The sequence below is a fragment of the Carcharhinus amblyrhynchos genome, chromosome 2 (assembly GCF_965287045.1).
Source record: "Carcharhinus amblyrhynchos chromosome 2, sCarAmb.v2.hapA, whole genome shotgun sequence".
NCBI lineage: Eukaryota > Metazoa > Chordata > Chondrichthyes > Carcharhiniformes > Carcharhinidae > Carcharhinus > Carcharhinus amblyrhynchos.
In genome coordinates, this window is record NC_137325.1 from 111,294,830 (window position 1) to 111,321,285 (window position 26,456).

At 42.8% G+C, this 26,456-nt stretch overlaps 1 protein-coding gene across 5 annotated transcripts in view; it reads left to right on the plus strand.

The window, feature by feature from the left end:
- mllt10 (MLLT10 histone lysine methyltransferase DOT1L cofactor) overlaps nucleotides 1-26,456 on the plus strand; it is a 272,972-nt gene that overhangs the window by 131,439 nt on the left and 115,077 nt on the right. For all 5 annotated transcript variants that reach the window (XR_013889342.1, XM_080211105.1, XM_080211106.1 and 2 more), the window contains one exon: nucleotides 1,581-1,756. Coding sequence is in view for 4 of the 5 variants with exons in the window: in XM_080211105.1 (XP_080067231.1) it covers nucleotides 1,581-1,756 (176 nt within the window). In the remaining variant the exon portion in view is untranslated. The remainder of the gene's footprint in view (nucleotides 1-1,580; nucleotides 1,757-26,456) is intronic.

Consider the following 26,456-nt stretch of genomic DNA (forward strand, 5'->3'; position numbering starts at 1 on the left):
TCCATGTAGGTGACATTCACAGCCCTTCCCTCATCAATCATTTTTGTCACCTCCTCAAAAAAATTCAACCAAATTTATGAGGCATGACCTTCCTCGTACAAAACCAAGTTGTCTATCGCTAATAAGACTATTCAGATCTAAATGTGTCTAGATCCCATCTCCTAAGAACCTTCTCCAACAAATTCCCTACCACAGACATCAAGCTCACTGGCCTATAATTACCTGGGTTGTCCTTGCTTCGCTTCTTAAATAACGGGGCCACATTTGCTGTCCTCCAATCCTCTAGGACCTCACCTGTGTTCAATGAAGAAGTAAAGATTTCTGTTAGAGGCCCAGCAATTTCATCTCTTGTCTTTCTCAGCAATCTAGGACAGATGCCGCCTGGCCATGGGGATTTGTCTACCTTAATTGTTACTAAAACACCTCACACTTCCTCCCTTGTAACTGCGATTTGTTCTAACAGGTCTACACATCTCTGAGACACTATCAATCAATGTGTGCCTCTCCATTGTGAATACTGATACAAAGTATTCATTTACGATCTCACCTACTTCCTTGGGTTCTAAGCCTAATTCCACTCCTTTGTTCTTGAGGCCTGACACGTTCTCTGACAAACCTCTTATTCCTAACATATGTATAAAATGCCTTGGGATTCTCTTTAATCCTTTCTGCCAAAAAGTCTCGTGATGATCATGAAACAATTGTTAATTGTTGTAAAATACCAATTTGGTTCACTAATGTCCTTTAAGGAAGGAAATCTGCCATCCTTACCTGATCTGGTCCACGTGTGACTCCAGATCCACAGCAATGTGGTTGACTCTCAAATGCCCTCTGAAACATAGGGCAGATAGAGATGGGTAATGAAAATGCTGGTTCAGTCAGCAATGCCCACTTCCTATGAACAAATAACAAAAGGAATTCAGGAAGCTGTTTTCTTTGATAGATGTGGAAGTTAATACAGACAGATTTCAAAAAAATATAGTTTTCATTCTTCAAAAAATATTGAGTCCATCAGATGTAAAACTATCTTTTTAGTTTGGGAGAAAACGATTCCCATGAGACTTGCATAATCTGTGACAATAAAGAGGTCACATAAACAGACTCTTGGTGGAATTTTTGTATTTATAGTTACCTGTTTCTTTTTCCCATGGGCAGCTTTATGTAGCTTTTCCTGGTGTGGAAATTTTGAATCTGTTCAAGCTTTGGATGAAGGAATAACTAGAAATCCTATAGTTTTGACAGCAGGTGTATTGTTATAAATATTGTATTGATTAAACCTGTATCTTGTGGTATCAGGGAAGTGTGTAATATCTTTACCTCATCATGGTCCATGTTCAATTGCTTCAGTAAATTTACTGTAGGACAGTGATAGATTGAGCTTTGTGTGCAGCATTAGTATGATAAAAATAGCCAAAATCTGTGGTTCCCATCCTGGGTGACTGATCAATTGATTAATGTCACAGGATTTATGTTGATATCTGGATGAAAGATTGTTGTCCTTGGATGAATGGTAAGTTTTGGACAAAGAGTTAGTGTGAATTTTTAAACTGAGATTTGCACAACCCATTTTTTCTTTTTAGGTATTTACACAAGTAATGAAGTCCCAGTTTCACTGCAGAATACACTACCAGGCTCAAGCTGCAGTACTCCTCTTTCAAGTTCTATTTTACCTCCACAAAGTACAACCCATTCGCAGCCAATGAGCACATCACCTTTGACCACCGTTTCTGTTTCAACTATGGTTTCCACAACCCAGGTAAGAGACTGTTTGCTCTCTGCAAGAATTAAAAGGCACCTAGCATGATCAAAGAAAGAAGCTTTTTTTTCCCTTTAGTAACATTTTTTTTGCCAATTGTTTCTTCCTTCTTTTCTTTAAAATTAGTCTCTTGATACAGTTCAATGGGCACTTAATGCTGTCTGCTTTAACTACATGCTAATTCTTCATAATTTAGCCCAGACTATCACCAACAGGCTATTTGACTGAGAGTCATCAGTCTACCCCAGGGTTTGGATGATGGGGTGGGGCATATCTATTTTGTGATAAAATTACCTCACCATCTTAAATAAAAAAAATCTACTCAATGTGAAGAGGAAAGTCTTTCGTGAGCATCAACAAGGGAAGTGAAGTCAGATATCATCACTGGTATTGCAATGCGGAACAGTTCTGCAAGATCTCATAACTCATGGTGGATCTGTTCTTTGATTTATTGAATTTCACAACAGAAGATACCTGTGCAGATGTAAGTTGACCCAAGCAGTACAAGCATCTTTTGGGCACGAGCAATCATCTTCAGAAAGTGCTGTTCACTGAAATGTGTAAAACCTAGGAAGTGGTCCTGTTTTGAATCACTTTGCAAACGATAGGTCAGACTGCAAATTAATAAGCTCAAGTTAGAGGTCACTTGGAGCGTTGTCGACATTGCATGTGAAAGGGAAGGGGATCAAAGCCATGTTATCTTTTATCACCCTAAAATCCTTTAAGTGGTGGTAAAATTCAGCACGCAGTGCAGGTTCTGATCAGGTATTGTAATCTGTTGCCAAGTGGGAAAGTGTGTGAATTTTTTGCCTTCAATTTGACAGGGAAAAATAACAACTTTGTTATGAAGGCCTGGACAAAGAAATACACAAGTAAAAGCCTGTTTCCTTGAAGCTTAGACTTCAGTTTTTTCTCATGGTTCATGATATCAATGGCAAACAAGAATTCGACCACCCGGTTCACATCACTCAATTGAGGAGAATCCATACCTTTATCTTAAATTTGCAAAAACAGATCAATCTATGCCTTCAGCTGCTGCACTGTTTCAGAACTTCCCCAAACTAAGTCATCTAACATTTGCATGGATTTGATTTATTATTGTCACACGTTAATATACAGTGAACAATATTGTTTCTTGCACACTATACAAAGCATACCGGACATAGGGAAGGAAAGGAGAGAGTTGGGAATGTAGTGTTACAGTCATAGCTAAGGTGTAAGCAAAGATCAACTTAATGTGAATTGGGTCCATGCAAAAATCTGATGACAGCAGGGAAGAAGCTGCTTTTGAGTTGTGACTGATAATTGACTAATGGCATAGGATTTATGTTGATATCTGGATGAAAGATTGTTGTCCTTGGATGAATGGGAAGTTTTGGACAAAGAGTTAGTGTGAATTTTTAAACTGAGATTTGATCTCACACTTCTGTATCTTTCTCCTGATGGAAGAAGGTGGAAGAGAGCATGTCCGGCATGCAAGCAGTCCTTGATTATGCTGGCTACTTTTCCAAGACAGTGGCGAGTGTAGCAAGCGTCAATGTGTGGGAGGGTAGTTTGAAGGATGGACTGGGTTTCATTCACGACCCTTTGTAGTCTTAGACAGAGCAGGAGCTCTGATACAAGCTGCGATACAACCAGTAAGAATGCTTTCAATGGGGGTTCTGTAGAAATTGATGAGAATTGTAGCAGACATGCCAAACTTCCTTAGTTTCCTGAGAAAGTAGAAATGTTGGTGAGGTTTCTTAACTACAGTGTCCACCTGGTGGGACCAGGACAGATCTGGCAACCTAGAAACTTGAAGCGTTCGACCATTTCCACTTCGTCCCCATTGATGTATTCAGTGCATGCCCTCCACTATGTTTTCTGAAGTCAATGACTATCTGTTTTGTTGGCATCGAGGGAGAGGTTATTGTCATTGCACCAGTGACCAGATTCTCTATCTCAGTCCTGTACTCCGTTTTGTCATTGTTTGAGATCTGACCCACAACGGTGATGTCATCAGCAAACTTGAAAATAGAGTTGGAGGGAAATTTGACCTCCAGTCAAAGATGTTTAAGGAGTATAGTAAGGGGCTGAGGACACAGCCTTGCAGAGCACCAATTTTGAAGATGGTTGCCGAGGAGGTGTTGTTACCTGTCCTTACTGATTGTGGTCTCTGGGTTAGGAAGTCTAAGGTCCAATTGCAGAGGGAGGAGCTGAACTCCAAGCCACGAAGTTTGGAGGTGAGTCTCATTGGAATAATGGAGAGAACATCCGTGCAGTCTGATTCGGGCTCCTTTAACAAAGAGACAAATTGCCTGTTGTTTAATGCCCTTTAGTAAAGTTGACAAAACACAACATAAGAAATAGGAGCAGGAGTAGGCTATCTAGCCCTTCGAGCCTACCCTGCCATTCAACAAGATCATGGCTGGTCTGAAGTGGATCAGTTCCACTTTCCCGCTTTCTCCCCATAACCCTTAATTCCCTTGTCTATCAAAAACCTATCTACCTGTGACTTAAATATATTTAGCGAGGTAGCCTCCACCACTTCAACGGGCAGAGAATTCTAGAGATTCACCACCCTTTGAGTGAAGAAGTTCCTCCTCAACTCTGATCTAAACTGCCCCGCCCCTTATTTTGAGGCTGTGCCCTCTAGTTCTGCTATCCTTTCTAAGCGGGAAGAATCTCTCTACTTCTACCCTATCCATCCCCTTCATTATCTAATACGTCTCTATAAGATCCCCCCTCATCATTCTAAACTCCAACGAGCACAGACCCAGTCTATTTAGTCTCTCTTCGTAGGCCAACCCCCTCATCTCCGGTATCAGCGGAGTGAACCTCCTCTGCACTCCCTCCAAAGCCAATATATCCTTCCGCAAGTGTGGCGACCAAAACTGCATGCAGTACTCCAGCTGTGGCCTCACCAGTATCCTGTACAGTTGCAGTAAGACCTCCCTACTTTTATATTCTATCCCCCTCACTATAAAGGCCAACATTCCATTCGCCTTCTTGATCACCTGCTGCATCTGCAAACTAGGTTTTTGCGACTTGTGCACAAGGACCCCCAGGTCCCTCTGCACCGTAGCGTGCTGCTGCTTTTCGCCTTTTAAATAATAATCTCTCCTATTATTTCTGCCAAAGTGGATAACCTCACACTTGCTAACATTATACTCCATCTGCCAGGTCCTCGCCCACTCGCACAGCCTATCCAGATCCCTCTGCAGACTTTCCACACTCTCCATGCAACTTGCTTTTCCACTCATCTTCGTGTCGTCAGCAAATTTCGTCACCCTACACTCAGCGCCCCCCTCCAGATCATCTATATAAATGGTAAATACTTGAGGCCCCAGCACCAATCCTTGCGGCACTGCACTAGTCACCAACCGCCAACCAGAATATTACAGGGTATAATGGAGGGGCATGTGATGTGCTGTTTCTGTATGATGTGGGAGCTGGTGGACCCCAGGGTACTTCCCAGTGACCATGTCTGCAGTAAGTGTTGGTTGCTGGAGGAGCTCCAGCTCAAAATAGATGAGCTGGCCTCTGAGCTACAGACACTGAGGCTCATCAGGGGGAGGGAGGGTGCCATTGATAATGGGGTGCAAGAGGCAAAACCCGCGCGCCCCCCCCCCCCCCCCCCGACTGGCTAACTCTAAGGGTCAGGAACAGGAGGGGGCTGCGGAGAGGAAGGAGGGTGGGGACCAAATGCCTCAGCCTCTCAATCTGCATAACAGGTTTGAGGTTCTTGCTTCCAGTGTGGACAAGAACGAGGGTGGTGAGCTTGGTGAGCAAACTGCACACGGTAGTGATGCAGACACAAGTCATAGGCAAAGAGAAGGTGAAAAGGAACGTAGTAGTAATTGGGGATAGTGTGGTTAAGGGTATTGACATTGTCCTTTGTCACAACGACAAAGTGTACAGAAGGGTGTGTTGTCTGCCTGGTGCTCGGGTACAGGATGTCGCATCTGGGCTGCAGAGGAACCTGGAGTGGGAGGGTGAGAACCTGGTCGTTGTAGTACATGTGGGTGCCAACGACATGGGCAAAATGCAAACTGAGGATCTGGGGAGGGAGTTTGAAAAGCTGGGAATGGAATTAAAAAGTAGAACCGACAAGGTGGTTATCTCCGGACTACTGCCTGAACCGAGTGCAGACGGGCGTAGGGTTGATAAGATTAAGGAAGTGAATGGGTGGCTCAGGGATTGGTGTGGGAGGAATGGGTTTGAATTTATGGGGCATTGGCATCAGTATTGGGGTAGGTGGGACCTGTTCAGGTGGGATGGGGTGGGTCTGAACCGTGCTGGGACCAGAGTCCTGGCTAATCGTATAAATAGGACTGTAGGTAGGGCTTTAAACTAATTGCCGGGGGGGAGGGTGCGAGGATAGGTGACATTACGGGGTCTAAAGTAAAGGAGAGGGTGCAGGTAAGGGGGGAGGCCAAGGATGTCCCAATAATAAAAGGTGTGGGGGCGTGAGTATGGTTGGTGGCATTCCTGCAGATAGGGTACAGGTGAAGGCTGGGATCAAGGCACTCTATCTGAATGCACAAAGCATTCGGAATAAAGTGGATGAGCTGGTGGCGCAGATCAGCACAAATGGATATGATCTGGTGGCCATTACAGAGACATGGCTGCAAGGTGACAGGGACTGGGAGCTGAATGTCCAGGGGTATCAAGTGTTTAGGAAGGAGGAAAAAGGGGGGGGGGGGGGGCGTGTAGCTCTGCTGATTAAGGATAGCATCAGGGTGGTAGTAAGGGATGATATAGGGACCAAAGAGCAGAACGTGGAATCGTTGTGGGTGGAGATTAGGAACAGCAAAGGGAGGAAGACGCTGGTGGGTGTTGTCTATAGGCCCCCAAATAATGATCTGGAGGTGGGGCGGGCTGTTAACGTGCAAATAAATGCGACGTGCAGAAATGGAACGGTGGTAATTATGGGGGATTTCAATCTACATATTGATTGGTCGACCCATGTTGGACGCGGTGGGCTTGAGGAGGAGTTCTTGGAATGCTGCCGGGATAGTTTCCTCGAACAGTGTGTGTTGGAGCCGATGAGGGAGCGAGCTATCTTGGATCTGGTATTATGTAATGAGGCGGGTAGAATTAGGGACCTTGTGGTGAAGGATCCTCTTGGGAAGAGTGATCATTGTATGGTGGAGTTTCTGATGCAGATGGAGGAGGAGAAAGTGGGTTCCTGGACATGTGTCCTTTGTTTGAACAGAGGGGCGTATGGTAGGATGAGAGAGGAATTGGCGAATGTTGACTGGGGGAGTGTGTTGGAAGGTAGGTCTGCTGGGGAACAGTGGAGGATCTTTAAGGAGATCTTTCTTGGTGCTCAGCAGAAATTTATTCCAATGGTTAAAAAGGATCAGAGGTAATCAGCCGTGGATAATGAAGGAGGTGAAGGAAAGTGTTAAATTAAAAGCGGATGCGGTTAGAGTAGCTAAGAGTAGTGGGCGAGAAGAGGATTGGGAGAGGTTTAAATGTCAACAAAGAATGACAAAGAAATTGATAAAGAAGGGTAGGAGAAACTATGAAGCTGGGCTAGCGCTTAATATAAAAAAGGATAACAAGAGTTTTTATAAATACATAAAAAGGAAGAGGCTGGCTAGGGTGAACGTTGGACCCTTAGAGAATGAGAGGGGGGTCTTAGTGGTAGGGGATGGGGAAATGGCTGAGGCCCTGAATAACTTTTTTGTTTCGGTCTTCACGGAGGAGGACGTGAGTAATTTGCCGGGTGTTAGCGATGGAAAGATGGTAGGAGTGGAGGGCCTGAATGACATTATTGTTGCTAGAGAGGTGGTGCTCGACAGACTGGAGGGGCTGATTGTGGACAAGTCCTCAGGACCGGATGGAATGCATCCAAGGGTTCTGAAGGAAATGGCGGAGGTGATAGTGGATGCCTTGGTGATTATTTTCCAAACGTCACTGGATTCCGGGGAAGTGCCGGAAGATTGGAAAGCGGCTAATGTTACGCCGTTGTTTAAGAAGGGTGACAGGCAAAAGGCGGGGAATTATAGGCCGGTTAGTTTAACGTCTGTTGTAGGAAAAATGTTAGAATCCGTGATCAAGGAGAAAATAGCGAGGCATCTTGAGGAGAATTGTTTGGTAGAGCAGACGCAGCACGGTTTCGTTAAGGGGAAATCGTGTCTGACGAACTTATTGGAGTTCTATGAGGATGTGTCTAGGGCGGTGGATAGAGGAGAGCCGGTGGATGTGGTGCTTCTTGATTTTCAGAAGGCGTTTGACAAGGTGCCTCACAAGTGGTTATTGCAGAAGGTCAGGGGGCATGGAGTTGGGGGTAGGGTGTTAGCGTGGATAGAGGATTGGCTGTCAAATAGGAGGCAGAGAGTGGGGGTTAATGGGTGCTATTCGGATTGGCGGTTGGTGACTAGTGGAGTGCCCCAGGGGTCGGTGCTGGGGCCTCAGCTATTCACCATTTATATAGATGATCTGGAGGAGGGAACCGAGTGTATGGTGTCGAAATTTGCTGATGACACCAAGATTGATGGAACGGCAAATTGTGTGGAGGGTGTGGAAAGTCTGCAGAAGGATCTAGATAGGCTGGGCGAATGGGCCAGGAACTGGCAAATGGAATTTAATGTTGGCAAGTGCGAGGTTGTCCACTTTGTTAGGAATAATGGTAGGAAGGACTATTACTTACGTGGCGAAAAACTGCAGCAGGCGATGGTGCAGAGGGACCTCGGGGTCCTTGTGCATGAGTTGCAAAAACCCAGCCTGCAGGTGCAGCAGGTGGCCAGGAAGGCGAATGGGATGCTGGCCTTCATAGCGAAGGGGATTGAATATAAAAGTAGGGAGGTCTTGCTGCAGCTGTATAGGGCACTGGTGAGGCCGCAGCTGGAGTACTGTGTGCGGTTTTGGTCGCCGCACTTACGCAAGGATATTTTGGCCTTGGAGGGAGTGCAGAGGAGGTTTACTAGGCTGATACCGGAGTTGAGGGTGTTGAACTATGAGGAGAGGCTGAATAAACTAGACTTGTACTCGTTAGAGTTTAGAAGAATGAGGGGAGATCTCATTGAGACGTATAAGATGATGAATGGGATGGATAGGATAGAGGTGGAGAGACTCTTCCTGCTCAGAAAGGACAGTAGGACTAGGGGGCACAGCCTCAAGATAAAGGGGGGTCGGTTTAGAACGGAGTTGAGGAGGAACTTCTTCACTCAAAGGGTGGTGAATCTCGAATTCTCTGCCTGTTGAAGTGGTGGAGGCTGCCTCGCTCAATATTTTTAAGATGCGGGTTAATAGGTTTTTGATAGGCAAGGAGATTAAGGGTTATGGGGAGAGGGCGGGAAAGTGGAACTGAGCCACGACAGATCAGCCATGATCTTATTGAATGGCGGGGCAGGCTCGAAGGACTAGATGACCTACTCCTGCTCCTATTTCTTATGTTCTATGTAGAATAGCACCCATTGATACCAACTCTCTGCTTCCTATTAGACAGCCAATCCTCTATCCACGCTAACACGTTACCCCCAACTCCGTGCACCCTAACCTTCTGTAGCAACCTTTTTTGAGGCACCTTATCAAATGCCTGACAAGTTTTATAACTGTGCCATAACATTGCTTAGTTTCAGAACACTTTTGCAGAGAACCTCATGGTGAAAAATGCAATGCCGAAAAGTTATTTTCTGTTCTGGGTTTGTTTTTTTCACTTGGTCCTGAATTCTTTTCAACGATCCGACGTTTTGTCAATCAGATTAAGGCTTCTAACAGTGGTCACATTTCTCAATGTCTTCCAATTCAGTCCACATTTTGAAACATAATTATTGCTGCTTCCAATATTTTTCAGTAGTTATGTTTTTCTTTTATTATATTGAAGCCAGTTCCTTAGTAAACTCAAAATTTGTGGTAGTGTCTCAAGTCAGTCCTCAGTGCCAGAACAAAGTAAGAAAAATTGTTCACCTTGTTTTTCAATTGCTGGTCCAGATTCTTTGCGATTTCTTCTTCCTGTCTCGCCACAGCTTGCCTCAATAGTGAAACCGTTTCAAATTGCATTTTTTGTCTGGGCACAGTATTGCAGCAGAGTCAACAAAATATTCTTTGATGGATTCTCCCTCAGAGAATGGCTTGCTGTTTTTGGCAATTTTATGTGCAGTCACTTAGCTTGCTTGGGTAACTCCACCTTATGGTTTTTATAGTCTGGTATAAAAAAAACATAGCGCTTTTTGCATTAGAGCAACCATCTCATGCAATTGTCTAGCCTTCTGCTCCTCAGACACGTTCTTATGTTTGGCTGCATGTTTGCTGTTGAAATGTTAGTTTGAGCTGTATTCTTTGAATACGGCAACACTTTCTTGGCAAAGTAAGCACACAGCTTTCTCTACTATATCCATAGAGAAGTATTTGGAAGTCCACTTCTTGTTAACCACTTGACATTCAGCATCTATGTTGACAAACTCATGTTTGCATTATACTCTTCCACTGAAGTGCTGCAAATGTGAATCACTGCAAAACTGATAACTATTATATGAACTAACTTTTGTATCTCTCCCACACTAAACCATTGGCTGCCATGATTAGCAAGATGATCATAGCATCCAATCAAAGGCTTGTGCCCTGCACACAGACATTGCATTGTCACTGTACAGCGTTCGCCGATAAAGTCAATTTTGATCAAATTTCAAGAATTTTTTTGTCTGATCTGGAAGTCATGGCAGGTCAGACAGAAGTAACTTATAGGCCGGATCTGATCCTTGAGCAGTATTTTGCATATCACTGGCCTTGCTTAACGCTGCTCTCACTTGCACAATTCCAGCAGGGAATAATGATCAGGGACATGATGTCTGGATGATGCTTTATTTTTACCCATCACTCTGTGGCTAATTTTAATGCCTCTATCACTACCTAGGGCAGATTAACAGTATGATTGGGAATCTTAACATGGGACCCTTTGTGTGACTAAACTACACATCAACAGTGGAAGTAAAAGATTGATATTGTTTGTTATTTTCCTTCAAAACTTTATTTTAAGAGGCCAAACAAGTAAACAAGTGATAAACACCAACTGTTAATATTTCTCAAATAGCGATAAAAATAAGAAAGGAATTGGACTTTAGTAAAGCCTTTGACAATGTTCCTCATGGCAGTCTGACATTGGAGGTGAAGTCATTTGGGATTCAAGGTGAGCTAGTAAGACGAATACAAAACTGCCGTTTGCATAGAAAGTAGAGAGTAGCAGTGGAAGGGTGCTTTTCTAACTGGAGGATTGTGACAAGCAGTGTTTCACAAGGACCAGTGCTGGGGCCTCTGTTTGTAATATATATAAATGATTTGGAAGAAAATGTAGATTAATAAATTTGCAGATGATACCAAAAACTGGGGAAGTAGTGGATAAGGTGGAAGAATACAGAGAATACAATAAGATATAAATCAGCCGAAAGATGACGGATGGAGTTTAACCTGTGCAGATGTAAGGTGATGCAATTTGAAAGGTCTGCTGCAGAAGGAAAGTGCACAATAAATGGTAGATTCTTGGAAATATTAGCTTACAGAGGGATCTTGGCATGCAGAAGCACAGTTCCCTGAAGGTGGCAGTTTAGGTGGTCAAGAAGGCATATGGCATGCTGGCCTTCATCGGTCAGGGCGTTGAATATAGGAATTGGAATATCATGTTGCAGTTGTATAAGACTTTGATTAGGCCACATTTGAAGTATTGTTTACACTTGTGGTCGCCACACTACCAAAAGGATGTTGATACCTAAAAACTTGAAGCTCTTGACCCTTTCTACTTCGTCCCCATTAATGTAGACAGGGACATGTTCTCCTTTATGCTTCCTGAAGTCGATGAATATCTCCTTTTGTTTTGTTGACATTAAGGGAGAGATCATTGTCATTGCAACAGTTCACCAGATTCTCCATCTCAGTCCTGTACTTCGTTTCGCCGTTGTTTGAGATTTTAGACTTGACAAGATTGAGGTACATAAGGAAGAGGTGTTAGCAATTCTTGAGAGTATGAAAATAGATAAGTCCCCTGGGCCGGATGGGATTTACCCTAGGATTCTCTGGGAGGCTAGGGAGGAGATTGCAGAGTCTTTGGCTTTGAACTTCATGTCGTCATTGGCTACAGGTATAGTGCCGGAAGACTGGAGGATAGCAAATGTTGTCCCCTTGTTCAAGAAGGGGAGTAGAGACCATCCTGGGAATTATAGACTGGTGAGCCTTACTTCTGTTGTGGGCAAAGTTTTGGGAAGAATTATAAGGGATAGGATTTATAATCATCTGGAGAGAAATAAATTGATTAGGGATAGTCAACATGGTTTTGTGAAGGGTAGATCGTGCCTCACAAACCTTATCGAGTTCTTTGAAAAGGTGACCAAAGAGATGGATAAGGGTAAGACGGTTGACGTGGTGTATATGGATGTTAGCAAAGCGTTTGATAAGGCTCCCCATGGTAGGCTACTGCAGAAAATGCAGATGCTTGGGATTGAGGATGATTTAGCAGTTTGGATCAGGAATTGGCTAGCTGATAAAAGACAGAGGGTGGTGGTTGATGGGAAATATTCAACCTGGAGTTCAGTTACAAGTGGTGTACCTCAGGGATCTGTTTTGGGGCCACTGCTATTTGTCATTTTTATAAATGACCTAGATGAGGGTGTAGAAGGATGGGTTAGTAAATTTGCTGACGACACCAAAGTCGGAGGAGTTGTAGACAGTGAGGATGGATGTTACGGTTTGCAGAGGGACATAGATAAGCTGCAGAGCTGGGCTGAGAGGTGGCAAATGGAGTTTAATGCAGAAAAGTGTGAGGTGATTCACTTTGGTAAGAGTAACAGGAGTACAGGATATAGGGCTAATGGAAGGATTCTTAGTAGTGTCGACGAGCAGAGAGATCTCAGTGTACATGTGCATAGTTCCCTGAAAGTTGGCAGCCAGGTTGATAAGGTTGTTAAGAAGGCGTACAATGTGTTAGCTTTCATTGGTAGAGGGATTGAATTTTGGAGCCGTGAGATCATGTTGCAACTGTACAAAACTCTGGTGCGGCCGCACTTGGAGTATTGCGTACAGTTCTGGTCGTCTCATTATAAGAAGGATGTGGAGGCATTGGAAAGGGTGCAGAGGAGGTTTACCAGGATGTTGCCTGGTATGGTGGGAAAGTCTTATGAGGAAAGGCTGAGGGACTTGAGGTTGTTTTCATTAGAGAGAAGGTTAAGAGGTGACCTAATTGAGGCATATAAGATGATCAGAGGGTTAGCTAGGGTAGACAGTGAGAGCCTTTTTCCTTGGATGGTGATGGCTAACACGAGGGGACATTGCTTTAAATTGAGGGGTGGTAATTATAGGACGGATGTCAGAGGTAGACTGTTCACTCAGAGGGTAGTAAGGGGGTGGAATGCCCTCCCTGCAGCAGTTGTGGACTCGCCAACTTTAAGGGCATTCAAATGGTCAGTGGATAGGCATATGGATTACATTGGATTAGTTTAGGTTAAAGGGTCATTCGATTCGTTCCACTGGTCGGCGCAACATCGAGGGCCAAAGTGCATGTACTGCTCTGTAATGTTCTATGTTCTACGACTCATTACAGTGGTGTCGTCAGCAAACTTGAGGGGAATTTGACCCCAGTCGGTGGTGTATAAGCAGTGTAGTAAGGCGCTGAGGGCACGCCTTGTTGGGCAACGGTGTTGAGGATGATTGTGGGGGAGGTGTTGATATCTGTCTTTACTGCTTGAGGTCTGTGTGTTAGGAAGTTCAGGACCCAGCCACAGAGGGAGGAGTCAAGGCCCAGGCCATGGAGTTTGGAGATGAGTTTCATAGGAATGCTGGTGTTGACGGCTGAGTTGTAGTCAATAAATAGGAGTCTGACGTAGGTGTCCTTGTTATCTAGGTGTTCCAGGGTTGGGTTTAGAGCCAGGGAGATGGTGTCTCCTGTGAACCTGTTGTGGCGGTAGGCGAATTGTACTGGATCCAGGCAATTCCAGGAAGCTGGAATTGAGTTGTGCCATGACTAACTTTTCGAAGCACTTTATAATTGTTGGATGTCAGAGCCACTGGACAATAGTCATTAAGGCATACTGCTTGGCTTCTCTTTGGTACTCGGATCATGGCCGTTTTCTTGAAGCGGATAAGGACTTCAGGTAGTTATAAAGAGAGGTTGAAGATGTCTGCGAATTCTGCTGCCAGTGGATCTGTGCAGGATCTGTGTGCTCATCTGGGTGCTCCATCCGGGCCAGCCGCTTTCCTTGGGTTGACTTTGGAGAAGGCTGTTCTGACATCTGCAATGATGACCTCAAATACAGTTTCATCTGAAGCTTCTGGGGTTAGGGTGTGCTCTCGCTGGCCTTTTGCTCAAAACAGGCATAGAATGCATTGAGCTCATCAGGGAGGGGTGGGTCGGAGCCGGCAATTTTACCTGCCTTCATCTTGTAGTAGCTGGCGATTTTGCATGCCTTCCATTGATGATTAATTGTCTAAAGGTACCTTTAACCACAGTCTAAGCATTTTAAAACTGCTTGTGTTTGGCATCTAGTGCAGAGTGTTCATTGAATTCATTGAGCCACTGGAACAAATTTGATTATTTTGCCTTCAGAATTATCCGTTCACAACAAATTATCTTCCTCCCCAATTATTGAATTGGGTATTTTGCATTTTTAGAACAATCTGATGACATCAACGGCATCTCTCAATTTGATAGAGACTACACAAAACGTCAAGTGGAGCAACAAGTGTGTTTCCACTCTTCTTGTGAAGGTTTTTTCTTTTTTAACCAAACATTTAATCCATTTGGTGCAAACATGATCCTTGAGCAGATTATTGAGGCATGCACCCAAAGGTTGAACTAAGGATGTTAGACTCTGATATAAGCGCAATATGGATATTATTTTTACTGAGACACCCCTTGATCTCATCGGCTATATGGGAACTGAGAGTGATCATACTATCCTGTAATTTAACTGCATCCTGGTGTATCCAACCATTATCATGGATATGCACAAACACACCTGCAGGGAACAGCATGGTTTTACATTTGAAAATTACCACAAACTTAAATTTGTTCCACTGACCACAGTGAATCCTGTCTTCGGTTATCCTGTCATTTTCACGAGAACTATTTTTCAATCTTTCCAATCCGCAGTTTGACGAGTGGGCATATGAAAATTCATGAGGGTTCACCAATATTGTTGATATGACACAATGGGTACTCGCGTTTTTATGGATCGTCAAGAGACAGCTCAAGTTGTCTCTTGACGATCCACAGGAAACTGGTAATTTTGGCATCGCAATCTTTGTATCTTTGAACAACCTTGGTCTTCCCTGACAACACTAGATTGTTTTGTTCCAATGGAAGGTACACCAACCAGCTGTTGACTTGAAATCTTTGCTGATTTCATGTTTTGATTTGGCTCACGTTCTGCTGCTTGGAGTCATATGTGGCACAAAGAAAGATGGTTGTGGTGGTTGGAAAACAATTATCTCAGTTCTAGGACATAATTGCAGGAGCTTCTCAGTACAATATCCTGGGCCCAACCATCTTCAACTGCTTTGTCAATGAACTTCCTTCCGTCAGAAGTGAAGATGTTCGCTGATGATTACAGAATGTTCGGCCCCATTTGTGACTCCTCGGACACTAAAAAGTCCATGCCATGTGCAGCAAGATCTCGATAGGTCACCAGGGTTGTGCTGATAATGGCAAGTAACATTTGCGGCACACAAGTGACAGACAATGACCATCTAAAATGAGAGAATGAAGGCGGCACATAATGTGCATAGGCAGCTGGGATCAAGTGGATCCCTTGAAGAGTATAAAGAGTGTAGGAGTAGAGTTAAGAAAGAAATCAGGAGGTCAAAAGGGGACACGGTTGCTTTGGCAGCTAAGGCAAAGGAAAATCCCAAGAGTTTCAACAAATACATTGAGGACAAAAGAGTAATTGGGGAATGAGTAGGGCCTCTTAAGGATCAACAAGGTCAACTATGAGTTGATCCACAAGAGATGGGCAAGATCCTAAATGAATATTTCTCTTCAGTATTTACTGTTGAGAAAGGCATGGATGTTAGGGAATTTGGGGAAATTGTGATGTCCTGAGGCGTGTACATATTGCAGAGAAAGAGGTGCTGGAGTCTTAAAGCAGATCAAGATAGATAAATCCTCAGAACCTGATGGTGTATCCCAGGATGTTGTGGGAGGCTAAGGAGGAAATTGCGAGTTCCCTAGCAGAGATATTTGAATCATCGACAGCCACATCTGAGGTGCCTGCAGTTTGGAGAGCTGCAACTGTACAAGGCACTGGTGAGGCCGCAACTGGAATACTGTGTACAGTTTTGGTCCCCTTATTTGTGAAAGGAGGGAGTGCAGAGAAGGTTCACTGGGCTGATACTGGAGATGAGGGGGTTAGCCTTTGAGGAGAGATTGAATAAACTGGGTTTGTACTCGATGGAGTTTAGAAGACTGAGGGGGAATCTTATAGAGGCATAAGATAATGAAGAGGTTCGATACGGTAGAGGTAGAGAGATTCTTCCCGCTTAGAATGGATAGCAGAACTAAAGGGCACAGCCTCAAAATAAGTGGGGGGCAGTTTAGATCAGAGCTGAGGAGGAACTTCTTCACTCAAAGGGTGGTGAGTCTCTGGAATTCTCTGCCCATGGAAGTGGTGGAGGCGACCTTGCTGAATATATTTAAGTCATGGGTAGATCGGTTTCTGATTAGACAAGGGAATTAAGGGTTATGGGGAGAAAGTGGGAAAGTGGAACTGATCCACTTCAGATCAGCCATGATCTTGTTGAATGATGGGGCAGGCTCTAAGGGCTAGATGGCCTACTCCTGCTCCTATTTCTTACTTCTTATTTCTTATGTTCTTATGTGTTGGGGAGAACAAATACGTCTAGGGGAACAGGTTCATGGTTCCTTGAAAGTGGAGTCATAGGTGGACAAAGTGGTGAAGAAAGAAAGCATTTGGCATGCTTGGTTTTATTAGTCAGAACTTTGAATACAGGAGTTGGGGTGTCTTGTTGAAGTTGTACAAGACATTGGTAAGGTCACACTTGGAATACTGTGTACAGCTCTGGTCACCCTATTATAGAAAGGATATTATTAAACTGGAAAGCATGTAGAAGAGATTTACTAGAATGCTACCAGGACTTGATGGTTTGAGTTTTAAGGAGAGGCTGGATAGACTGGGACTTTTTTCTCTGGAGTGTAGAAGGCTGAGGGGTGACCTTATAGAGGTCACTAAAATAGTGATGGGTATAGATCAGCTAGATAGTCAATATCTTTTTCCAAAGGTAGGGAAGCCTCAAACTAGAGGGCATAGATTTAAGGTGAGAGGGAGAGATACACAAGTGTCCAGAGGGGCAATTTTTTCACAGAGGGTGGTGAGTGTCTGGAACAAGCTGCCAGGGTAGTAGTAGAGGAAGGTACAATATTGTCTTTTAAAAAGCATTTAGACAGTTACATGGGTAAGATGAGTATAGGGGGATATGGGCCAAAAGTGGACACTTGGGACTAGCTTTGTTGTTTCTAAAAAAAAAAAGGGCGGCATGGACAAGCTGGACGAAAGGGCTTGTTTCCATGCTATAAACCTCTATGACTCTATGAAACTATTACCATGACATTCCATGGTATTACCATGGCAGAATACCAAACTATCAATATTCTGTGAATTACTATTGACCGGAGTTGATCTGCACCAGTCATATAGATGCTGAGGCTACAAGAGCAGGTCAGAGGCTGGGATTCTGTGGTGAGTAATTCACCCCCTGACCACACCCCCCCCCCCCCGTCCACTATTTTTAAGACACACGCCAGAAGTGTGATGGAAACTGTCCACTTGTCTGAAATGAGTGCAGCTCCAACAACGCTCAAGAAGCTTGACAGCATTCAGTCATTTGATACCCTCTACCAACATTTACCCCCTTCTCTACTGATGTACAGTGACAGCAGTGTGTTTCATCTACAAGATGCACTACAGGAACTTGCCAAGGCTCCTTTGACATAACTTTCCAAACCCACTCCATCTAGAAGGACATGGTCAACAGACATAATGGAACACCACTTCGTGGAAGCTCTCCTCCAAGCCACTTGCCATCTACTTGGCAATATATCATTGTTCTTTCACTGACACTGGGTGAAAATTCTGGGACTCTATCCCTCACAGCATTGTGGGCATACCTACATCACATGCACCTTAGAGGTGCAAGAAGGCATATTGCCACCACCTTCTTGATGGCCAATAAGTGCTGGCTTAGCCAGCCAAGCCAGTGTTCCATGAATTAAATTTAACAAGTATAATTGGGACTTGTGGGAAAGAGATCACCGTAATCGTGGGTGCTTTTAAGCTACAGATTGTTTTTGACAGTTTTCTGGAACAGTCCATTCTAGCACCAACCAGAAAGCATGCTATACTGTATATTGTATTCTGCAATGCGACACAATTAATTAGTGACCTCATGGTGAAGGCAGTCTTTGGTAGCATGATATTATTATACTATCATGATTGAATTTCACATTCAGTTTGAGGGTGCGAGGAATGGATCTAAGATGAGTATTTTGAACTTAAGGGCAGTTGTGAGGGTGTCAAGCCAGCTGGCTGAAGTGAACTGGGAAATTAGGTTGAGGCACAGTTGAGTAGAACTGCAGTGGCAGACATTTTGAGGAGATATTTCAGAATGCTCAGAAAAGGTACATTCCCGTGAGAGAGAGTAGTTAGCTTGCCATCTGTCGCAGGGAAATGCAAGAATGTATTAATAAGAGATTGTAGCTGGGTATATAGAAAATCTGTGCAAACAGGCATAGTCAATATGGTTTTGTGAAAGGGAAATCATGTTCTACTAATTATTGGAGTTCTTTGAGAAAGATATGCTGCACTTAGATTTCCAGAAGGCATTTATCAAGGTGCCACATCAAAGATTAATATGAAAAATAAGAGCTCAGGTGTAGGGGATAACATATTATATGGATAGAGAGTAGGCATTAATAGATCATTTTTTGTTTGTCGAGATGTTATTAGTGGGATTCCACAGATCAGTGCCCAGGTATCAAATTATTTATAATTTATAAAAACGACTTGGATGAAGGGACCAGGTGTATGGTTACTAAATTTGCTGCTGATACAAAGATAGGTCGGAAATTAAGGACATGAGTCTGCAAAAAGCAAAAAATTGGTAGATGAAATATAATATATGGGAACAGATGGACTTGTCCACTTTTGCAGCAAGGATAGAACAGCAGCATAATGTTAAAATGGAGAGGGATTTAAGAACACTGAGGTACAGAGGAATCTGAGTGTCCTGGTGCAAGAGTCACATCAAGTTAGTGTGTAGGTACGGCAAGTGATTAGGGAAGCAAATGAAATGTTGGTAATTGCAAGAGAAATGGAATATAAAAGTCGGGATATTTTGTTTGTTTCACAGGCCATTGGTGAGACTACATCTAGATTACTGTGTACAATTTGGTCTTTTTTAAGAGGATATAAATTTTTTAGAAGCTGTTCACACTAAAATACAGATTTTCATGTTTGTATGATGCATGACGTATTGTATGTAAATACAAACTTCAATTGCTGGTGACTGGGGTCAGGTTAATTTTTGAGAGATTTTTAAAGTTATACTAATTCATGGGATGTGAATGTTGCTGGCCAGGCCAGCATTTTTTGCCTGTCCCTAATTGTCCCAGCGAATCTGGTGATGAATTAAAATGGGGTTACATTGGAAAATAGTTTGTAATCTAATGCTGTAGTCCTTGTTTTGCTTTGCAAGTTCATATTCTGTTGTTAGTTTGGACTTCTAATAATTCTAGCCATACAAAGTGGCCTGGAAGCATTTACATTTCACCATAGTTCATAAGAACTGAAACCCATACTTTGTTCAGCAAAGTGGAGTCTAGCAGTCTAGTGGCCTAGATTATAGCCATGCCCAGTTTGCAAACTGCTTTTCTTCCTCAAAGAGAATCAAGCTGTGGTGCCGAAACCAGAAGGAGCTGTCTATGTTAGATCCCAGAAATTCTACCCTAAACTAGAAGGGTTCCCAAAAGAAAACTGCAGGTTCTGCACATGGTAATTATTTGTTGGATTTGGCTCAGTTTAGGCAAGTAGATAGATTAGATGGGGGGTAATTCAAGGATACTCTCAGGGTAACCATTATTGTGGTTAATTACAAATGTTCTTTTTTACTGTTGCCTTTCTTGTTGTGTTTTGTTATTTGAATATTTACATGCGATATAGGACAATGTGACAATTGGATTAGCAATTTGCCTAGTAACAGGAAACAAAGGATAATTGTTGATGGATGCCCTTGCGAATGGACATTTGTTTCGAGTGTTGTTCCACCAGGTTCTGAGTTGGGACCCTTGCTGTTTGTGTTGTACGGTAACAATTTGGACATGAACATGGGGGCATGATTGGAAAATTTGCAGACGACAGAGATTGGCCAAATAATGGATAGTGTAGAGATCAATATAATCTACAAAACAATATTGATGGGTTGGTGAGATGGTAGGTAAAGTGGCAGATGGATTTTATCATAGAGAAGTGTGAGATAATGCGTTTAGGGAGGCCAAACAGTTATAGGGAATACGTGATAAATGGAAATGCATTAAGAAAGGTAGATGAAGTGAGAGATCTTAGTGTACAAGTACACAGGTCCCTAAAGGCAGCAGTTCGAGTAGACAAGATTGTAAAGAAGGGAAATAGAATGCTGTCCTTAATTAACAGAGGTATAGAATATAAAAGTAAGGACATAATGTTAGAATTGTATACAACACTGGTAAGGTCACAACTGGGATATTGTGTGCAGTTCTAGTCTCCCTATTACTGGATGGATGTAATTGCTCTGGAGAGAGTTCAGAGGGCTAGAAACGCTTAACTGTGAGGAGAGATTGGATAGGTTGGGGTTATTTTCCTTGGAACAAAGGAGGCTGAGAGGTAACTTGATGGACGTGTACAAAATTATGAGAAGAGAAAGAGTGGACAGGGTAAAATTGTTTCCCTTGGTGGAGAATTCAAGAACCAGGGGATATGGATTCAAGATAAGCGGCAGTCAGTGTAGAGGGAACATGAGGAAGAACCTCTTCACACAATGGGTGTTAGGTGTCTGGAATTCACTGCCTGAGTTAGTAGTTGAGGCAGAAACTCTCAACTCTTCTAAAATGTACCTGCACCTTAAGGGCTGTGCCCTGGATGCAGGAAGGTGGGATTAGAAAGGACAGCTTGGTATCCTTGGGCTGGCATGGGCAAGATGCGCTGAGTGGCTTTCTTCTGTGCTGTAATTTTTCTATGATTCGAACACCCACTTTGTTAACACTTCTTTAAATAGCTATAGAAATTCTTACTCTGTCCTTATATTTCTAATGATGTGGGTATGCCGGCGTTGGACTGGCGTTATATTTCTAGCCATCTTTCCCACGTGCTCGAATTTCCCCTCCTCCCTAATGATCATCTTGTCATCCTTTGCTGTTTTTTATAACGTCAAACCTTCTAATCTGCCACCTGTCTTTGCACAATTATGTACTTTTTATTTAAGTTTGATACTATATTTAACTTAATTAACCATGGATGGTGGGTTCCCCCCCCCCATTGGAATTTTTCTTTCACATTGGAACATATCAATTTTCTGTGTTCTGAAATATCCTTTCAAGTGTTTATCATTGGATCTCTATTGACCTGTCCTTTAACCTAATTTTCCACTTTGCTTTACCTAGCTCTGCTTTCATGCCTTTGTTATTGCCCTAAGTTTAGAATACTAGTCTTGGACCTACTCTTCTCCCTAAAACTGAATGTAAAATTCAATGATAATATGACTGCTGCTACCCACGGTTGACTAAGATTATCAACTAATCCTATTTGGTTGAACACTAGCAGGCCTAGTATGTCCTGCTGACTAGTTGGCTCCAGAATATGCTCTTTTTAAGATTCTATCCCAAAAACATTTGATAAACTCCTTATCAGTACTACCTTTTTCCATCTGATTTTTCTGGTCTATATGTAGATTTAAAACCCCCAATGATTATCAACATACTTTTATGACAAGCTCCCATTATCTCTTCCGGACACTCTGTCCTACATTGAACTACAATTGTGATATTTTTGCACCATGTCCTCAAGTGATGTCTCTATTGTTTTGCATCTGAACCCAAAGTTTTTCTGAACTTGGTCATCCCTCTCTAATGTGCTAATACCATCATTCATTTATACAGCCACCCCTCTACTTTTTCCTAGCTTCCTGTCCTTCCTAAATGTCATATACCCTTGCATAGTTAGGTTCCAGTCTATGTCATCCTGTAGCCATGTCTCTAATTGCTATCAGATTGTATTTATTTATTTCTGTTTGCGCTATCTGTTCATCTGTTTTGTTTCAAATTCTGCATGTATTCAGACACAGAATCCTTACTTTTGTCCTTGAATTATTTTTGTGATATCTAGTCTTATCTGCAGATTTAGTCTTAGATTGGCTTTTAGGCGGGTTACCTCATCTTTTCAGAGTCACTTGGATGAGAACTGTAACATGCAAGACTGTAACATGCAAGACTGTGGGCCAAGTGCTGGTAAATGAGGCTAGATAGGTAGGTTAGGTGATTTTTGCATGTCGGTGCAAATTCAATGATCTGAAGGGCCTCTAATGAACTGCATGATTATGTAATTGTGTTCTCTGTCCCTTCCTGTCATTGTCTGTTTATCACTTCCCAGATTAGTTCCCCTCTCTTTAGCCTTTGCTCTTCTGTGGTTTACCAAATTTTCCCAAATTTGATCCCTTTTCCCCCACTATTTAATTTAAAATCCTGTCTATTTTCTTAGTTATATAGCTTTCTAGAACACCAGCCTCAGCAAGGTTCAGGTATAGACTGTCCCAATGGTGCAGCCCCAGATTTCCCCAGTATTACTTCTAGTACCCATGAATCAGAATCCACTTCACTTTTCCCCACCAGTCTAACCATTTCCCTAATCTTAATTGGTCTGTGAATTTGCATATGACTGAGACAGTAATCCAGAGATTATTGGCCTTCTGTCACAATTCTCAACTGTTTTGTTCCACAAAGTGGCTTCACCAACTAGCTGTTGGTCTGAAATCTTTGCTGCATTCAGGGTTTGATTTGGCCCACTTAAGCATGTATATAAATGTTGCCTTTCTGGTGCCAATGGAACTATTTTGACAATGTTTGAGGACCCATTCTGATATGCTTCCCCGGATCAGGCCACTGGCTGATGTCTGTTCTGATTTGTGTATTTGATCATGGGCAGCATCTTCATGGTGAATTTCTTGTTCCATTCCTGTACTAGTTTTTCACGCATGCCGAATCCTCTTGCTGCAGCACAGTTATTAGAGAAGTTAGCAAATGCTGCGACTTGTAGCTTGGCGATAACTTCATTCTTCCTGCCTGAGGACCCATTTCTGTTTGTCACTTGCCATGTGATGCACAGTTTGCTCCGCTTGGGCGTGTTTTAAACTCGTACATGTCATTTTTGTAGCATTGCTTGCATCTTCTACTTGATCCCATGCACCAATTTATATAGGTGAGTAAAACAGCATTTCTGGGGTGAACAATTGACTAATGCAAATTCAACATTTTGTAGCTGGATTGTGGGGGTTTGGGCTCGAGGGCAACTTGTCAATGGAGTATGTGTCAAAGCATGATCTTTGGCACCAGAAAAATGGGATCATCTTTTGTGCTGGCTCAACTTCTTATCGGGACATGGTGCACAGTAGTTATGTCACTGAATTGGTAATCCAGAGGTGCAGGCGAATGCTCTGCTGACATGGGTACAAATCCCACTATGACAGCTGGTGGAATTTAAATTTAATTCATAAATCTGGAATATGAGGCTAATCTCTGTAAAGGTGACCATTAAACTATCATTGCTTGTTGTAAAGACCCACCTGGTTAACAGATGTGCTTGAGAGGAGGAAATTTGATGTCCTTATGATGGTCTTGGTACATATAACTCCAGACTGTCAGCAATCTGGTTGACTTAACTGTCCTCTGAAATACTGAGTTCAAGAGCAATTAGGTGTGAGCAACAAATGCTGGCTTTGCCAGTGAGACCCACACCCCATAAAAGAATAAATAAAAGAAACCCTGCAGCGTATGGCCGGTGTTCATATGGGTCATGTATAATTTTTATGAAATTATAAATACTTAGGTAGCTGGGTAAAGCGTGCATTGCATTAAATTAGGATTTAAATACGTTTTAAAATTAAATAATACATTATAATAAAAGCATGGAAACCCATAAATCAACCCTTGGAATGGTACTGCATGTGAGCTGCCAGTGTAAATTGTAAGCACTGAGGTTTAAAGTAGGCTATGCTCAGCAACACAATCAAATACAAATTTTAAAATCTAAGCTGTTTACATTTTTCTGTTTTAATGTCAGGGAATACATTTGTTGACATCATCATGCTTTTGGAATGTTGCTGTTAGGTTGGAAAGCTAATTAAGCAGTTCTTTGACATATGGGTTCATTTTGAGATCATTGTAGAACTATGATTTTGTTTTGTAATCCCTCCTTAGCATTTGAGATTGCTTCATGTAGAAATCTCATCTACAGGTTTGATTAGCAAATGTACAATTATTAGAAATACCTTATCCTTAGTTAAGAACTTAAGAGCATAAGAATGAGGAGCTGGAGTAGGCCATTTGGCTCCTCAAGCCTGCTCTGCCAATCAGTAAGATGATGGCTGATCTTCTTGTGGACTCAGCTCCATTTACCTGCCTACTCACCATAACCGTTTAATTCCTTTACTGATCAAAAATGTATCTATCTTTGCTTTAAAAATATTCAGTGAAGTAGCTTCAACTACTTACTGGGCAGGGAATTCCATAGGTACACAACCCTTTGGGTGAAGAAGTTTCTCTTCAACTCAGTCTTAAATCTGTTCTCCCTTATTTTGAGGCTATGCTCCCTTGTTCTGGTTTCACCTGCCCAGTGGAAACAACCTCCCTACTTGCTATTTACCATTTATATTGATGATCTGGAGGAGGGAACCGAGTGTATGGTGTCGAAATTTGCTGATGACACCAAGATTGGTGGAATGGCAAATTGTGCGGAGGGTGTGGAGAGTCTGCAGAAGAATCTAGATAGGCTGGGCAAATGGGCCAGGAACTGGCAAATGGAATTTAATGTTGGCAAGTGCGAGGTGGTCCACTTTGGCAGGAATAATGGTAGGAAGGACTATTACTTACGTGGCGAAAAACTGCAGCATGCGATGGTGCAGCGGGACCTCGGGGTCCTTGTGCATGAGTCGCAAAAACCCAGCCTGCAGGTGCAGCAGGTGGTCAGGAAGGCGAATGGGATGCTGGCCTTCATAGCGAGGGGGATTGAATATAAAAGTAGGGAGGTCTTGCTGCAGCTGTATAGGGCATTGGTGAGGACGCAGCTGGAGTACTGTGTGCAGTTTTGGTCGCCGCACTTACGCAAGGATATTTTGGCCTTGGAAGGAGTGCAGAGGAGGTTTACTAGGCTCTTACCGGAGTTGAGGGGGTTGAGCTATGAGGAGAGGCTGAATAAACTAGGCTTGTACTCGTTAGAGTTTAGAAGAATGAGGGGAGATCTCATTGAGACGTATAAGATGATGAATGGGATGGATAGGATAGAGGTGGAGAGACTCCTCCCGCTCAGAAAGGACAGTAGGACTAGAGGGCACAGCCTCAAGATAAAGGGGGGGCGGTTTAGAATGGAGTTGAGGAGGAACTTCTTCACTCAAAGGGTGGTGAATCTCTGGAATTCTCTGCCCGTTGAAGTGGTGGAGGCTACGTCGCTAAATATTTTTAAGATGCGGGTTGATGGGTTTTTGATAAGCGAGGGGATTAAGGGTTATGGGGAGAGGGCGGGAATGTGGAACTGAGCCACGACAGATCAGCCATGATCTTAGTGAATGGCGGGGCAGGCTCGAAGGGCTAGATGGCCTACTCCTGCTCCTATTTCTTATGTTCTTATGTTCTATCTTATCCCCTTCATAATCTCATGTATTTATAAGATCCCCCATCATTCTTGGTTCTATGAGTATAGTCCCAATCTACTTAGTTTTTGATGCATATCATTGAATTAACATGAGATAGTGTACTCATTTCTCATCAAATACGCAATTCCAACGCAGTTGGGAAAAGGGGCTTTTCAATGATACAATAAATATGATGCAGCGTGTTGCCTTGTAGTGTAGCTGTCAAAGTGGGGCACTCAAAAGGTGGAAGCAAAAAAAGTCTCATACTTCCTGGCCATGCTTTTCTTCTGGGAATGAAAGGAATTTATAGCTGCAGGGAAAATTCTTTTAGAGCATGTGACTTGATTGAAAGAACAAAAGAAGCATAGTTGTTTGAATTTTAATCTAATATTTCTTTTCACTAGAATACATGCTTATTCTATTCTATGGAAGATTTTGCTTCATGCAGAATGAAGCAATACATAACAATCGCAGTTTTGGGCAGTTTGAGCTTCTACATCCCCATTAAACTTGCACTAAAAGCGTATTGTGGCTAGGAACTGAAGCTGGTTGTAACATGGCTTATCATGCGCTGCTGTAGCAACCATCAGTCTCTAGGCAACTGAAACACATTGACCTCTTCATTGAACTGAGTGTAGCAGTACTTCAATTTAGCAACCCGAGACAATGCTGATGGTGTTGAGTGTGGATGGCATGCTGTCAGATGCATGGTCAGGTTTTTGCATGTATTCTGGATACATTTTTGTTCGTGTTGCACAGCATATGTACAGAAACAGTTTTTCCCCTAAAATTAAGTATTGTTTTCATTCTGTTCATAATTTAATGTAGAATTAATTATAAA